The 18,643-nt window shown below is 38.0% G+C and overlaps 1 protein-coding gene across 1 annotated transcript in view; it reads right to left on the bottom strand.

Moving 5' to 3' along the window:
* Nucleotides 1-18,049, bottom strand: part of LOC132822648 (V-set and transmembrane domain-containing protein 2-like protein) — an 89,388-nt gene extending 71,339 nt beyond the window's left edge. The window contains exon 1 of the mRNA XM_060835894.1: nucleotides 17,974-18,049. Within this exon, the coding sequence (XP_060691877.1) occupies nucleotides 17,974-18,049 (76 nt within the window). The remainder of the gene's footprint in view (nucleotides 1-17,973) is intronic.
* Nucleotides 18,050-18,643: the final 594 nt, after the last annotated feature.

Genomic DNA, 18,643 nt, shown 5'->3' with positions numbered 1-18,643 from the left:
GAAGGGAGAACACCACTTTATTTTATTCTGTACAAGCCGTCAGTAGAAATTTTATTTTTGCCTTGTGGTGCTTCCTTGCGTACAAATAAAGGACAGGGAGCAACTTCATTATTTTTCTTTGTCGTTGTATGAAATATAAATTACTCAGCATTAGCATTCCTATCAAATGGCAGGCTTCTAGGGAATTACCTAATGTTCGGGAAGTCTGAGGGTAGAACGTTTGATGTCACCAGCACAAAACAGGTTTGTAACAAATTAGCAACCTGTCTTGAAATACTTCCAATCCCCTGAGCCACACAAAATGAGACAGGAACACAGTAAATGTGAATGGCAGAACAACGGACAGCTTAACTTGAGACTATAACAAAAAAAAATGAACACAAGCGAAAAGTTTGACAAAACTGAAAACCAAAATGGACAGCAGAATCCATAGTCTCAAGTTGTTTCAATTCAATGTTAGGTCCTGAAGGCTACAAAGTGCTGAATCAGAGGAATAGGGTGTTGTTTCTCCAGGCATGTTAGCAGTCAGAGGATAGCTATGTGATCATGAGAGCAAGGTAGTGATTTAAAACAGCAAGCAACTAAAAGCTTTGGATCACACTTGTGAACTGAGCAGAGATGTAGATTAGATTGAAAGCAGTAAAGTGTTGCTTAATCTGTTTAGGGCCTTGGTCAGGAAAAAGAAAGGAAGTATTATTGCGCATTCTGCAAATGTGTGGGGAGTTGGCATGGACTATGGTGGCACAGAGATGGCATGTGTGAAAGTGTAGTCGAGGTGGTCATGCACTGGGTGGAGTTTATGACAAATCTTAATAGATAACTTGTACCTGGAAATAGTGTCAAAAAAATTGACGAAAGAAGGGGAACTGTCAGAAATGGTTCCCATGTGAAGGTTTGGATTTGGAAGCAGAATTGACAATGTCTCCAGTCAAAGTGAGTGCCAGTAACGGAATCAATTAATGTTCCTGAAAAAGAATGGATGGAGGGGGGCCTGAATAGAACTGAAGTAATAATAACTCACAGAATCACAGAACCGATAGGACATAGAAAAGTTTGCTTCCAATTAACACCCTTTTCCCACCACAGGCTCTCGCTACTTAATTGCCTGAATATCCCACCACAATAATCCCATTTGTTCCAGAATTTACTCATTATTGTAAAGGTGAAATAGTCAAGAAGAAATAACTTCAATTTCAACTGATGGCTGGCATCATTAAGATAGTGTGCAATTGCTCATTGACATCAGGCAGCAACAGTCTAACAGGACTCACCTTTCACTCCACATTTCACCAACCTTTAGTCAGCATTTTCCAGAATATGGAAGTGGAGATCATCAGGTAATCAAGGTATCCTGGAATTATAATTTTATACTGCAAAGCCAGAACAGGTAACAAAAGTAACAGGAATAGTGGTAATGTCACTGGACTAGTAATCCAATAAGTCCAGGTTAATACTTTAGGGATGGGGGTTTGATTTCAATAAGATCTAGAATAAAGCGTTAGCCTAATAGTGACAATGCAACAGCGTCACAAAAAAAATCTGATTCACTAATATGTTTTAGGGAAGGAAATCTGCTGTCCTTACCTAGTCTGGCCTACACCTGAGTCCAGACTGGGAAATAATTAGGGATGGGAATTATATGCTGGCCTAGCAGGTGACACCCACTTCCCTGTAGATGATTAAGAAAACAAAAACATTGAATATACTATTATAGTCAAGTGACCATCAGTAATGCTTGCTGAAATCATGGATCCATCTTGAGATGTATAATCAGGGTACAGTACTATGCTGACTCTTCATATACAATCCAGTTAGTTCCACTTCCCTACTCTTCTTCCATATTCCTGCAATATTTATCTGAACTCCTCTAGAAGGCTACTACTGAATCTGTTTTTCCTATTGTCAGGTATGCACCCCAACTTCCAATCAGTTATTGCATTAAAAACACCTCATGTGGCCTCTGGTATATTTGCCAATCGTCTTAAGTCTGTGATCTCTATGGTTATATACAGACAAAGAGAAGTGGGATATTTAGCTTCTCAGGCCTGCTTCCCCATTTGACAATATCATGGCTGATCTGATTACAACCTCAAATTCATATTACCACTAGCCCCAAAATCTCTGTACCCCATGGCTCCCAAGGATCTACCACCTCTAGCTTAAAAATAGCCTCTGCTCTCACCACCTTTACAAGGATAATTCAAGTGAGCTTGGTGACATTTTACAAGCTGTCTATAGGAGATCTTATTCTTACAACATTTTCTAATTGTTCTTTTAAACCACAATTCTATCAGAATTACCAAAACATTGTCTTAAACCTCACCTTATCGGTGGTTGTAACACTTATTCTGCTATCCTGATCTATTTTGCCTGCATAGCACCCAAAACAACACTTTTCACATTATCTCAGTAAGTGACAACAATCAATCAAAAAGAGTTTCAAAGATTTGTGAACCCACATAAGAAAGCATTTTGCTTCATTTGTTTAATCAGCCATTTCGACTTAGATTCTCTCACGAGGAAACATCTTCTCCACATCTACCCTGCCAAGTCCCTTCAGCATCTTATGGGCATCTTATATGGTAAGTATTCCCTCAGCCCTTGGAATTTGTTTTTTTCACTCCATCTGAACCCTACATGATTTTATACACCATTGTTAAATCTCCTCTCTAATCTAAGTACAAATCTACTTTCTTCAGTTTATCCCTGTCATTGAAGTCCCTGGGATTTTATATTTCCACATCTTTCCTGGAGTGTGATGCTGAGGATTGGACATAATACACTGGCTGGGGATAAACCATTGGTTTATGTAAAACTCCTGGCTTTTGAACTCAATGGGATGAAATGTTAACAAGGGGGATTGGGTTAGCCAGTCAAAAATGTGTCAAGAATCTGTTTCTCGATTCAAATCCACATTTTACCAGCGCTAACTGAAACTGGGGGGGGGGGAGGGCTAGACACGATCCAAGGATCAGGGCTGCAACTTTAGACATGAGAATAAGGCAGCAAATCTCACTGTCATCAAATGTTTGACATTTGACAGTTGCTGGTTGGGTTTTCTGTAACAATGGGGAAACCAGCGGCCTCCTCAAAATGAGGATTTGTTGGACTCAGGAATAAGAGGCCAATCCATCCAGGGGCCTGCCTGACAAGCCTCTGCAATCACACCAGTACCTCTCCTCCACAAAGACCTTTCCCCTGTTACCTTAGCCCTCCAATTCACCTCCTGCTTTCAATTCTCTCACCAGTCCAGGTCTCGGAGGGATCTGACACAAGGGCTGTCACACCAAAGCGGGGTAGGGCAGTGGCCTAGAGGTATTATTGCTGGGCTGTTAATCCAGAGACCCAGGTAAACAGCAAATGATCGGTGAAGGTAGAGCCCAAAGGGAGAGAAGAACAGTTGGATAGACAAAGGAGTGGATAACGATCAGCCTGGGAGAATGAATAGCTATTAGTGGACAATTAGAAGCTAAATGATGGGCAGTGTGTAATAGCAGACTATGTGATAACAAGGCTTATTGTGTGGGGTTTGGGGCAAGGACATGGGAGAACATCAAACTTGTCGAGTCCAGAAGGTTATAGAGTTTCCAAGTGGAAAATGATGGTAGCTGTTTTCAAAAACCTGTGCATAAGCCCTCTAGGTCTCCCTGTTATTGGGCCCACTTTAAAATGAGTTTGTATTCTCCCTCCTCATGTCCACTCCAAAGAAGCTGGGTTTTGTCAGAATGACAAGTTAGAAAAGATTCACTTGAGTCACTAATTGTAATGAGGTAACTAAAGGGTCTTTTTGCAAAGAGGGGAATTTTGCTGTCAGCAGGCAGGACTACTCAGAGGCCAAATAAAGATTATTGTGTCCAGTGAGAGAAGCAGAAGCATTTCATTCCATGAGGGGCAACCCACTCCACCCATTATTCCTGGCTATCTGGCCACAGCTATTACTGTAGTGGTTCTGTTCGCCGAGCTGGAAGTTTTTGTTGCAAACGTTTCGTCCCCTGGCTAGGAGACATCATCAGTGCTGTGGAGCCTCCTTCGAAGCGCTTCTTTGATGTTTCTTCCAGCATTTATAGTGGTCTGTCTTTGCCGCTTCCGGGTGTCAGTTTCAGCTGTCCGCTGTAGTGATTGGTATATTGGGTCCAGGTCGATGTGTCTGTTGATGGAATTTGTGGATGAATGCCATGCCTCTAGGAATTCCCTGGCTGTTCTCTGTCTGGCTTGCCCTATGATAGTAGTGTTTTCCCAGTCGAATTCATGTTGCTTGTTGTCTGAGTGTATGGCTACTAGGGATAGCTGGTCGTGTCGCTTCATGGCTAGTTGGTGTTCATATATGCGGATTGTTAGCTGTCTTCCTGTTTGTCCTATATAGTGTTTTGTGCAGTCCTTGCATGGTATTTTATAAACTACATTAGTTTTGCTCATGTTGGGTATTGGCTCCTTTGTTCTAGTAAGTTGTTGTCTGAGCGTGGCTGTTGGTTTGTGTGCCGTTATGAGTCCTAGGGGTCGCAGTAGTCTGGCTGTCAGTTCTGAAACGCTCCTGATGTATGGTAGTGTGGCTAGTCCTTTTGGTTGTGGCATGTCCTCATTCCGTGGTCTATCTCTTAGGCATCTGTTGATAAAGTTGCGCGGGTATCCGTTTTTGGCGAATACCTTGTATAGGTGTTCCTCTTCCTCTTTTCGCAGTTCTGGTGTACTGCAGTGTGTTGTAGCTCTTTTGAATAGTGTCCTGATACAGCTTCGTTTGTGTGTGTTGGGGTGGTTACTTTCATAGTTTAGGACTTGGTCTGTGTGTGTTGTTTTTCTGTGTACCCTTGTGGTGAATTCTCCGTTCGGTGTTCTCTGTACTATCACGTCCAGGAATGGGAGTTGGCTATCCTTTTCTACTTCTCTCGTGAATCGGATGCCTGTAAGTGTGGCGTTGATGATCCGGTGTGTTTTTTCTATTTCCGTGTTTTTGATGATTATGAAAGTGTCATCGACATATCTGACCCAGAGTTTGGGTTGAATTTGTGGTAGGGCTGTTTGTTCTAACCTTTGCATAACTGCCTCTGCTATGAGTCCCGAGATTGGTGATCCCATGGGTGTTCTGTTGATTTGTTCGTATATCTGATTGTTGAATGTAAAGTGTGTAGTGAGGCATACGTCCAGTAGTTTAAGTATGCCGTCTTTGTTGATGGGTTCCGCCTCCTGTTTTCTGTTATGTATGTCCAGTAGGTTGGCTATTGTTTCTCTGGCTAGGGTTTTGTCAATCGAAGTGAACAGTGCCATCACGTCGAATGAGATCATGGTTTCTTCTTTGTCTATGTGTGTATTCCTGATGGCATCCAAGAATTTTGAACAGCTATTACTGTTGCTGATCCTCCATTGGAGGAACTCTCTCAGTGTCAATGCTTGACAACCTTCTGTTGACTCCCTTGCCTTGGAAGCCCATTTACCAACTTTCAATAGAGAGTGAGCACACCCTTTGGCTATTAATTGGCCACTTTTGCAGAAGGAAATCAATACTGGATTGGGCTACAGCTCTCACCAAAGTGTCAGGTCAAATCCACATTTCATCCTGTGATTGGGGATCCTAGTCTGCAACACAAAGTTGTGTTCCCTATTTTTCCTGACCACCTCACATCTACAAATTGTAAACCATCAATCCTTCCTTTCTCTGCACCATTTCCCAGCTCTCACAACCTCAGTTATCCGAAACTGATTGTCTGAATTTTGGATTATCCGAACACAATCTCAAGGTCCCCATGTTTGGGTAAACTGCATTGTCTGAACATTTGATTATCTGATTATCAGAACAAAATACTCCCTGCCCATGTCATTCGGATAACTGAGGTTGCCCTGTACACCATCTTCCTGTGTAGTTATTCACTGCTGCAGTTGAGTTACTTTGCTGAGAAGATTTTGTCCACTTACACCATACCCTCCCAGGCTAACATAGTAGCCGTCGTATTTTCTATGTTCACACCAAATTAAAGTCATAGAGATATACAGCAAGGAAACAGACCCTTTGGCCATTTTAGCCGTCTCTCCCAGTTCTCAAGCATTCTGTTTCTAGTTTTTAATGCTACAATTTGCTCCCTTGAGACCCTGTTGATTTGATTTCAGTCCTCTACAGCACTAGTTAACCTAACTGCAGGGGTATTGATCCTAGCTCCATTCAGGTGGACCAGTCAACCTTGAATGTGTCCCTCCTGCCACAGAACTGGTATCAAGTCCAAGCAATTTGAAGCCCTCGCTCATGCATCATTCTTTCAATAAATCATCAAATTTAAATCCTTGGAGGCACGATATTGGGAATAATCGAGACTTTGAGATCCCCTTAACTTCTTCCATAATTCCTTAAATTCTCAATCGGGACCTCAATCCTCTGTCTTCCGTGGTCACTGGTTCTAACATAGACCATATCTGTGGCTCTCCTCCTCATGCCTCCACTCCCACCACTCCATTAGTCCTCCTTGTTATGTGCATGCTTTCTGTGATGTTGCTTGAGGCACTGTACAATGCAAATCTCACCCTGGTATCACAACAGCTTGTCCTTCCCCTGACCTCCTGCCTGCCCCTGTATTAAATATGAATAATTACCCAGAGGCATAGATAACACTATCCCATTTATTCAATACAATCTTCTCAAAACCTTTGAATACTGAGAATAAGAAGTAAAACGATCTATAAATCAATTTTCAGCTGCCAAACAAAATAATTAAATGACAGTCAGATTTCATCCCAATTAACACATTCGTATTGACTGTCCTAAAGATAAAAGCTTGGTAAGAAACCAGATCTATTGCATACAGTGTTCAGGACTGTAGGTAATAAAAACCCAAAACTTTGTAAGTGAATTTAGGGAAGAAAGGATTGGCAATAATGCTTATTATACTTTGCAATTGACTGAACTGGACTGACAAAATATCTCCAGTGCCTTTCTAAAGTAAACTCACTGATCTTGTCAAGCTGAGAAGTGCAAACAACTGCCACTGGGAGCGACTACAGAGATACTACTGACCACAAAGACACATTATTGCTACAGTCTTGAAGACTAGGGTTTTGAAAATAAATAAGATATAGCACACAGTGTTTCAACAGCATACTAATATCTTTAATTCTAAAATATCAATAGTATGAGGTTTCACATTGGAAAAGTACTGGTGAAAATTAAAGAAATGCAAACAGCTTTCTGGGTGGATTCACATTATCGTTTAAACATTAAAACTCATGTACAATTGGGTAATTTGTTTTTAAAGGAAGCTCTATAAGATAGCATGGTTGTCCATATAGTGAACTCCCATGCCCTGAAAAAGGACATGAAAGATTGAATGTTTTAGAAACCTTTGCCACCAGTGAAGGAAGAAGGCCACATGGAACTGTAAAGAGGAGTTCTCAAGGAGAAAACCCAGACTGATCATGAAAGAAGGACCTAAAACTACAGCAGTGGGCCATTTCGGGTGACTGTATGACTACACGGTCAAAATTTGAGCCATTATGGCATCTCAGATGTTCTGGCCTCTTTATCTCTATCCACATAAAGGCAATGATTTTGTGTATCTACAAATATGCAAGAGTACGAGACCTCGTCTCTCTCATTTGTAAGGAGAAGAGCATGCCAGCAGACCTCCAAAATAACCAATGGTGATCATCTTAAAAAAAGGAGCTGAAGTTGACTGTGGTACTCCAGAAGATCTCCCTGCACAGGAAAGGGTTGTCAATTCTCCTCAGTCACCTCCTCCCAGTGGATACTAATAGAACCACATGACTGATTCTGTGCATCAAGCGGCAAAATGAACATGATCTTCACAGCAAAATTACCTTTTTGAACTTCACAAAACCCTTTAACTGTTAACCAGAAGGGATTATGGAGTGCTTTCCTCAAATTTAGCTGGCTGCAGAAATTTGTCACCATTCTCTACCTGCTGCACAATAACACATCAACCGTGATGTTGCCCAATGGATCCATTGCAAATGGTGCCATTGCCCCTACACTCTTCTCTATCTGCCTCAGGGCAACACTCAATCCATCTCCAAGAAGCCTCCTGGAATAGGGCGTTGCTATAGGGCAAGCTGGAAACTTTCAAGCTTTGTCACCTCCCGTCCAGAACCAAGACTAACCCAAACTCTGCATCTCAGCAGTAGGTGAAATGATTGGAGTATGTACACATAGTCATATTGAAGTAACATAGAGTTCTTGGTCAGCTTTTAGGAACAGAGATGATCATAGATCTAAGAAGGAATGAAGACACGAAGCGATCTGAACTCTGGAGTGAACAAAGGCCAAAAATATTCAGCGAGACTCGATTTTATGGTTCCTCTCAAATTTGAAATCTGACAATGTGAACCCTCAGCTCATTTAATTTATCCTTCTAAAGAAACTTACAATTCTTCCATCACTGTATCTATCCACTTCAAACTTGATTTCAATGTTTTCATTCCATTATACTATCTAGAAAGTCACTACACATATTTATCACTGACTGTACTTCCCAGTATCAGTCCGAAATGCATTTTTCTAGCAGATTTGTTCCATATCACTTGGTTGTGAGGTTATTACTTAACCATAAACAAACAGCCTGTTTTCATTCATGTCATGTTAAGATTGATCAATACAAATTCTTCCAGATTTTGATATAATTCAGCCTTAATACTAAGGTTACTTTTCTAGTATTTTTCACATTAAATATTTCAAGGTTATCTTATTCAATCCATTCACATACTTAAAAGTTTGTTATTCATAATCGTCTTGCAATGATATTAGAAACATGTCTCCCTGATATGTTAGACATTTCCTGTTATATTCATTTCCACTTCCCTTTCTATACTCTGCATTTTTACATTTATTATCCTACTTCTCCTCATCTAAGTAGTATTGTGTAGTAATCATTAGTCACTTTATTCAAGATTTTCCTTTATTCCCTTGATATTAATAATATTAGTCTAAAACATTACCCTGCAGTAAAAATAGATTTATACATGAGAGAAACTGGTTATAACTTGTTCAGAACTGAGCTTAATTGGTCTTCCTCAGACTGGAAATAGATATTTTATACATAGGAACTTCATGCAATAGTTTATAACTGCTTGCTTTGTGAAAAAGTCACCAAAATGGCAAATATTTTGAGTATAAACAAAGGCTTTGCACTATATATTCTAAGGATTTTTATTTTGCTCTGATTAAGCAACAAATAAATAATAGAACAGGGTTTACCAACAGAAACTGTCAATACACTGCACTCAATATGCTGTAACAAGATTCCTGACCAACTTATGGCCTTATGATTTGTATACTATATCGCTTATCTCAACATAGAAAATAAAAATGTTTGTCTCTCACATTCTAGTGTAATACTCCAAGATGAGCACACACATCCATTATAGTAGAATTACAATGCAGTGATATCAATATTGAATTCAGACAGAAAACAGAATTGCACTTTATCATCACATGATTCAATTGAGTCAGTATAAATATAGCAAGAGGTTTTCCAACATGTTGGTAAGTTGATTCCAAGATAAGGGAAGCAAGAAAAACCTTCCAAAGTAATTGTGTTTTTTTTCTCTCTCATGAAGGTAGAAAACAAATTATTTGTGGGCAACCTGTTCCATCACATTTCCAACATTAATTAGTTATCTTTTCTGCATCTGCATGACAGTTCCCCTAGGACTGAAGAATTGGAAGTCAATAAGTCACTTCTGGAGATTTGCAGTTTGGACCAGGGATAAACAAAATGTTCATTATAAGACAGAGGGAGTCATAAATTTGCATGTCAGTAAAATGGATTGAATTATTTCTGTCCAAAGCTGGTGCGTTTTAGGAAATGTAAAATAAATATTTCTGAAGATACCAAATTGTTTTCATGTCTTCACCATTTATTAGTTGCAAGTCACAAAGTATTATTATAGAATACCTCCTTTTCCTACTAAGGGTAATAATAGTTGATAGCAAGTGAGTTCATGAAATTACCATCAGGGTAGTATGATAGGTTAAATGATGTGTTGCCTGTTTCTGGAAGGCAGCTGATCTGTCTCCAGAAAATATACAGAGTACAAGGTAACCAAATTAATGTAACTGTCCTTGATTTCAACTATGTTGCTGTGGTAGGATGGCAAATCCATCTAACTTCTCTCAGAAGAGTATAACCCTGTTTAAAAAGCATACTGTATGAATGATAGGTTTAACAGATGGAAAATATCACACAAAAAAGATACCTTTTATACATATAAAGCAGCACATACAAATTCAAGAAAGTACTGATAGACCAGAATAAAATATTGGTCAGACCACAACTCAGAATATTTTGAGTGGTTGTGTGAGCTCCATTATAGATAAGGTATCAAAGATATGAGGATGTGACCAGAAGAGCTGTATTCACTGCAGCAGACAAGTTAAAGAGGAATCTCCTTAAAAATGTTCAAACAGATGAAATGTTTAGAAAGTATCTCAAGATTATATTCACTGATAGATGTTTTTACTACTGAAGCATAGGGGTGTAAATAATTTTATTGCACTTGTGGAAAGTGGAATGATTTACCATAAAAATCTATTAAAGTTGAGATAGTCATAATTAAGAATGCTTGAAGAAAATATGTATCAAAGACCTAATTTTATCAGAAATACTGAATAGCAATTGACTAGAAGCATGTTTTAATTGTACATGTTGAGTTCTCCATGTTGAATAATGCCTGTTGAAAGCTACAGTTGGCATCTTTGAGCAGAATCTTCCATTCTGAAATATATGGTCAGTAGCAGCCGTAGCTGTGTCACATCCACATGAGGGCACCTTGGTTTTCCTCATCCAGTTATGTGATTCTTAGCTCATTACATATGCATGTATGAAAAGCACATGTGCAAGCAAGAAGTCAATGCCCCGATCATTCTCTCACAGAGATCTCATCCCCATATTTAAAAGGCATTCAGACAGGTTTTCATTCCTTACAAGCCAGAAGCATCGCTCAGGCTCTCAGAGTGGATCCCTACAGTTAAATTTTCTGACATTTCTACTTTTCAGTGGGAGGCCTTCCATCCTTGGCCAGACAGTCTTTAAACTTTAGCCAGACAGAATAGCACTCTTGGCCAGCTTACTTTACATGTGCCCATTACATATGCCTCCATCTTTGTGTGCCCCATGTAATGTAAGCTACATCCACCCAATATCAATAGGGACATAGCTGAACATTCCCTCTGTTACTAACACAGAAGTTTAGTGAGGTCAATAACATGCCTGCTGAAAGTCTTATATGCAGAATAATGGCATCAGTTAGCTCAGCTGGCTGGGCAGCTTTTCTTAAAATAGAGTGATGGCAACAGTGCAAGTTCAATTCCTACACCATCTGAGATCATCAGAAAGGTACTACCTTCTCAACCTTGACCCTTGTCTGAAGCATGTTGACCCTCAGGTTAAATTGTTGTCACTCTCCATAAAAGAACAATCCTCTGGGATGATGGTGACATTACTTGCTATAGGCAGTAGACAAGTGAAGGACAAGTTTTGCGCACTCAGGGAGATTTAATTTAGAAGGGGGATGCAATTCTGACGAGCTGCCCTTTTAATGAGCAAATGACTTACAAATGCAAGCGAAAAGACTTCTTGTCAGGACACGTAACTCACCTTCAAAATACTCTTTATGAAGATCTATACCAAATAGAGAAAATTACATTCTGATTTGATAACATTATTGCAAACTTTCATCCTGCCATAAGGTACCTGATTTTTGACCCCTGGTATAATTAAGTTCCCCTTCTTGCCTTGTTTCCACTTTCAGGTGCATAACAACATTCTGTGCTTCTTTCTGTTGTTGAGTGAAAGAACCACACGAACATTTCAAATCAATTTCAGCTCCCTTTCACTGACCCTAAAGCAGTTAAAAGATTCTGAAAACATGATGTTGCAATCTTTGAGAAGCTTATGGATAAATGTCAATGCGCAATAAATAATGGTTTACTTACGGATCCTTTTGAATGTAAACTTTTCTGAAATTTCTCCACATAGTGCTTAACACAGGAATGGGTGGTTCATAGTTGCTATATACAATTGCCCCTTTCTCTAGAGAGGAGGATACACAATAGGAATTGTTCAATACAAGATCATTCCTTGCATGAAGGAGACCCAATAACTCGTGTGCACAAATGAGTTGTTAAGTTTTGGCTTATGATTATAAATTTTTCAGCAGCCTTCAGTTTCCCATTAAGTAACATACTTACAGCACTCATCTACAATCATTGTTTCTAAATTAATTATTATTAATTATTTTGCATGTGTTTTTGTTAAATGCTTTTACAAGCATAGAGATTTATTTAATCCTTCTGAATAAGTTGTGCGAGCAGCTTTCATGTTTCTTTTATTAAACCTCAGACCTGATGCTAAGATGTAAAGCAATTAGAAACATAAAACTCTATTTATTTCTTTTAATTAATTTCTTTACTATGGTGTTTTTCCTCTCTCTGTGATAGTTATACCATATCTATTTCACATTCCCATGTCTTTACGCTTGGGAATGGAACTCAGACACATAATGTTTTTGAAAAAAAATTGCAACAAGCTCTATTTTGGATTAGGGTAGTCACCCTAAATTTAATGATTTATCCTTCCTGAATAGGCTTTCAAGGAGCACAGTAGATGAACCATTGATGAGTTATTAATTATTCATAAGTTTTGTGCTGGTTATCTGCCTACTAAGGAACGGAAAGGCCATACAGTTCAATTGGTTGCTGAATATATCAGATGGACATAGGAATTAGATGATACAATGGGTTACTTCACTGCTCCTTTGCTTCGGTGACCTAGATTTCAATTCAAAAGAACACATTTGTTTACAGACACATCTTCAGACTATAAAAGACAATACAAATAGATTTTAATATTAGAAAAGTAGTCTCTGCCTATTAGAAGAGCTGTTTTTGGTCATTGTAAGAGATAAAGATACTATTGATGCAATAGATTAAGAAAGATTTCCTTTGGTAATTAACCTGTGAATGTATAATACTGTGCAAAGCAAGAGTAGAAGTCTTCCCCCAGCACATTAGAATGAAGCAGTGCCTATGAACATTTATGAATGATGGGTTAGTTCAGTTGCCCTAACAAGAGATTGCTCCAATCATTTTAGTTGATCTTTTAAGATAGTCAACATCACCTATGTGAATGAACTATTCGAATTAGTTTGACAAAATCAGTATGTAGATGAAAAACGCACAGGACATACAGTCTGCCTGGTTAAAATAGAATAATAACTTTCCCTTTCTTTCTCTGTTTCGAAGTGGACTTTGAAGTCTGGTTAAGTAGAACTTCCATCAAGTAGGTGCAGAAGATTGTAAATAAAAAGGATTAACATTTGAGGACATGTGACAGCTACTACTCATCATATAATTCATATTGTTTTATAAATCTGCGTAAAGTATACAGTAAATAGAACTGATTTGGACTAAATGAAACCAAATTAACACAGTGTACAAGCTTTTCCATGCTGAAATTAATTCCACATCAATATTTACAATGATTTTTTTTCAGTTGATAATCATTGAAGAACAGAATGTAATTTTCTCTATTTGGTATAGATCTTCATAAAGAGTATTTGAAATATCTAAAACGGTACTTTCTCTGTTATATGACAATATAAATTTCAAATGCAAGCTAATTTGAAAATAGGATTCCATGACTTCTCAGTTCTAGTTGTTAATTGCAACCATTGCCTGAATTCTACTTTACAACTATAATGACAGTATTTCAGGTCATTCACCATCCTATTGTTTCTTTTAAAGATAAACAGTAGGACTGTTCCACAAATAGTACACTACTTAGCACCTCAGCCAGGAGATTCAGCAGTCTTGATGCCACAATCTGCTTATATTTCCTTTATAACCTCTTTTTTTTGCTAGCTCTCTTCCATTTTCTAATAGCTTCCTTATGTATAACTATTTGGGTGTCCAACCCTAACTCTATTGTTACTCAGTATCTGTGAACCACTTTAGAAAGTTTTATTGAATTAAAAGGTATAACTGTATTGCAACCTGTTGTCATTTTATGACTTATGACTCAACATTCCTGCGCTGTAGATATGTTGATCTGTTTCAATTCTATTTATCACATGGCATGTGGGCAGCCCAGTGATATATTCCAGTCTAAGATTGGCTGTATTATTGATAAACATTATATTAAAGGCTGTCAAATTAAACATTACAGCTCCAGTAATATTTCATAGTTTGAGTGAGTAAAGTTTGTCTACTGAAAAGATTCATTACTTTATACCTTCTACACCAAACCATTTTTTTCTGTTTAAATCATTTACAAATAGCAAAAAAATACATCTTACCACAGACTGACAAAGCTTTACAGTATTTAGCTCCAACACCACAACTAGTCTTAGCAGTTTAATGCCAGCTTTTTAAAAGAGTGAAACAACACCATTGAATGATTTTTCATTAAACGTGCAATTATTTCAATGTAGATGGAGGGGGTGAGTGGGGAAGGATAAGAAAATGATCAACATGGAAAACAAATCTGTTCAAATATGACATTAAGCAATTTTTCTTCAGCAATATTTTTTAAGCAAACCTTTGGAATGACATCTGATTTACCTGGGGAGAATGAAACAACATGATTTTAAACCACAAAGCTTTACAAAACGTTAACACAATGAAGCATTATGAATGCTGGAACAAAACTGAATTGGCTGGAGAAACTCAGCAGGTTTGGCAGCGTCTGTGGGGAGAAAAAGCATGTCAAGTCCAATGACCTTTTTTCAGAGTTTCTCAACAGATGCTGCCGGACCAGCTGAAATTCGCCAGCAATTTCTGTTTAAAAACAGTGTTAGGTCTTGTGTCATGAAAGTATAGATGCATATGCCAGCCCTTTGTTTTATCCATTGTCACAAACAGAAAAACATTTTACAATGAAGTAGATGTCTGTACAATGCAAGGGGTTGAAATTCTCTTTCTAATTTGGATTTCTCTGAGCTTCTGAGATTTGTTCTCTCTTTGCCTGGATATTTGTTCTTCCTTTAGCAGCAGGACACAAACTCACTTAGCCATTAAACACTGTAACCAGTCTCCCTCCTATCCCAAAAATAATTTAAAGGAGAAGCAAATCAGAAATGAGATGGCTATAGGTGATTTCAATTGTATATTGCAATTTTATGAAATAGCTTAAATCATGATGTTTTTAAACTAATGTATTAATTTAAAATTAAGCATCCTTCTCCACTTATGGAAAATATTCAGGAATACATACATCATTTTCATTTCAAAATATATTTTAGGGCAATCAAGGTAACGAGTGACATGTATGTGAACTCTGTGAAAATCACTCGACCAGTGTAACAAACAAGTTAACAAGTAGCACTCCCTGGCCAAGTCTAATAACTAGTTTGGAACTTCCCTTACTAATAAGGTCTTTCACTCAAATTAAAAGAATGCACTGGGCACATTTATCTTCATGAATTCCTGCTGTGGGTTGTATTTAGCCGAACCTGATTCATGTTCCTTTAAACCATATGCTGTACAAACAAAAGAGAAGGGGTTTCAGTTATGCTTTATTCAATTTGGAAAATGGCCTATGCAGGTTTTATCAGTTTTAACACTTGATAATGTAATCTTCCAATTTATCTAAACTGGTGAAAACCAAAATTTAAAGCTTAGCACAACAACATTGCAGGATGAAGCAGTGGATCTTTACTTCAGGCCAATGTGTATATGATCAAATGTTGGGAAAAATATTAATTTTCAACTCTTAAGATGCTTTGTAAATAGGCACCTCAGTTTGGAATATCAGTTGTTTGGCAATAGGGAGTCCAAAATGGATGTTATTTTTATTTAATATAGCTTTGAGGAAAAATAGTTTGAATCTCTTCAATGAAGTCGATTCCAACAAGTTGAGTTTGATGCATACTGGACATAGCTCCAAAACCAAGCAACTCTTGCAACCTTCAGAACAATGGTTAGGATTGGTTTTTTAAAAAAGCAAATATTTGGGTACAAGATGTGGGAGCAGGGGAAGATGCAGTTTCACAATTACCGTCTTTTTCGAATGAAGGAAATCTGTCTGATTCACCATTACATCTGCCATCCCTGATCTAGAAGTAATCAGGACCATTGTGAAATGTGGTATTTCTTTAATCACAATATTGCCATTGGTTGTATGAGAAGTGAGGAAAGGAAGCTCAGTATATTTTTGATGGAGCTTTGAAATGTCATTGTCACTCCAAAGGCTTTTAATTATTTATCAGTCTAAATTAACATGTTTAACTTATGCTTAGCACACAAACTTGACTTTTCTTTTTACTTTGACTTCACCATTCACTTCAAATGCATGCTTTAATTGTAATCATTATAATTTACTTAAATGTTTTCATACAATTGCACAGATTAGTGTCATTATAACACAGCTCTCAAACACAGATAGTGATATTCTTTGCTCCAGTTGATGGTTCCAGTTTTTAGCGTAATGTATTATTTCCTAAGAAAACTATCTTACATTGTGCTAATTCTAATAGTTTTGAACAGATGTTTCTTTGTTATATAGTCACTCCATAAACATAAAAATTCCTAGCAGTAATCTGAAGAGCTTTGTACTGTTACTTTTGAAAGCTTATCTAACAAAAAACAGATTTTATTGTTAGTAAAAATCCACAAAAATGCTATAAAACAAATATCAATACTATTCTTAATGCTGTGGGTTATGAATCACCACATTCACTGAAACAATTTCAACATTGCAAGACAATTTTCCCCCTTAAAAGCCTTCCTTAGTACAACTATGATTATATGCTGTGGTAGTGTTGTGAATAGATCCTCATGTCTGTTATATTAAACTTCCAATGTTACGTGTTGAACTAACTGAACTACGTTTATTTGAGATCTGTGGATGTCACAAACTTATTTCTATTAGTTCTGACCTTTAGTGTTTAATCGTCCTAGCTATTGGCAACTGAAGGATATCACGGTACTGCATTGTACAATTGAGGTTAATACCTTCAGAATTCATAATTCAAACTGAAAGCTCTTGTGGGTAGTTACAGTTTCTTTTCAAAATAAAGAATCACCGATGAAAGCAGAAAAGAAAATGCAAATCTAAACTCTGTTAAAGGTTGGACAATTCAGCCAAATATTAAAAAAAAGACAAGAGTTTGTACAGTGTGTACAACAATCTCAAGAAAATACTGTCGTGAGCAAACTGATATTTTCTGATTATATCAGTTCTGACTGGAAGGAATACAATCACACTCATTGTACACTAATCACTTATAATTGTAATGTTCATCTGTTCTAAGAAAATGACAAAATAGGGTTCTCTGTGTTTACTGAATTGATATTTCCAAACTTTAATTATTACAAAAGCAAAACAGTAAACAAGTAATGAGCCAGTTTGTATTTCACTGTAAACTACAGAAAGTAGTATTATTCAGACATTGTACCAAATGCTTCGCTGATTTGAAAAGGGTTAATCATTTTTCAAAATACCTTGTACAACAGAACTACAGGACGGGATAGAGGTAGCACACGTAAACATATCATAATGCTAAGAACGGTGTTTATTAATTATCGATATTCCACAGTTTGCACTCTCACCACAGCTTGTGCTAAAATCCTAAAGGCAGCAGGAAGTTTTAACCCTGAATAAAATCCAACATTTGATATTATTACTCTGTTTCCTGTCTGATGGAAGATAGCAATTATATGATAATGTCAATTGTGGACTGTAGCCTCAATCCAGACTTTCACCTGCCTTGTAATCTGAAGACACTGCTTCCTATCAATAAATAAATAAATAAATAAACCGTGCTGTACAGGAATATTCTTCAAATGTTACCATACATCTTGCTTCAATTCTTGATGAACATATTTATCAGACAAAACTTCAATTTGCATTACGTGTTGTGGACAAATGAATATTATGAAAAACCGATGCCTGCGCCTGGTAATTCTAAAGTGCAAAGGTATCCTTCGTGGTCGCTCGCACTGAACCTGCTCTATCGAAATAGCCAACTGCTGATTCTCACCTTGTGAAGAAGCACAGAGTTGCACATAGAGCCCCAGGTAATGCAAAGCTCCCACTGTCACTCCAAATATCCCCATCTTATCTGCACCGCTGAGTTTCTCACATCAGTCGGGCTGGGTGTTGGAAATCCGGTCTCGCTCGGGTCCTGAGGAAATCTCCGCTCAGCCAGCTCGATCGCTCAGGCGATCTGAAGCCAAGCTGATCTCTCGCAGCCGCTGCCTCTGCGGTACTTCAGCACAGGGCGGAGGAGACACGCGGAACAGAGCGGTGCTAAGCACGGGGGCGCCTCATCACCGCGCGGAGGTATCCACGTCAGCCTGTTTTATTGTGAGAGTAACTTCAGAGGCAATGTTTACAAAACCAAACTTCTGAAGATTGCAGCCCCTCCTAATATAAACTCCTATTTTATGTCACATCACTCTGGGATGCAACAAGCCGTACACTTCATCCTGGACAATTCAATGCTGGCAATTGCTAGTCTAGAATGGTCGAAATTGCTGGTTTGAGTGGACCTGAAAGAGTGTGGATTTGTATATGAAATTGTCCTGTCTAGTTTCAGATAATCTTCCTTATCAATGCATCAACATGTAGACTGGTTATAGACGGCCAGCTAGCTGACCTGCTTTGCGAGTTGAGAGAATTGTGAGATAAATCAACATCAAAATAAACCC

The sequence above is a fragment of the Hemiscyllium ocellatum genome, chromosome 15, assembly GCF_020745735.1.
Source record: "Hemiscyllium ocellatum isolate sHemOce1 chromosome 15, sHemOce1.pat.X.cur, whole genome shotgun sequence".
Lineage (NCBI taxonomy): Eukaryota > Metazoa > Chordata > Chondrichthyes > Orectolobiformes > Hemiscylliidae > Hemiscyllium > Hemiscyllium ocellatum.
The sequence above is the reverse complement of the archived record's forward strand: the minus strand, read 5'-3'. Positions and strand labels throughout refer to the sequence as shown.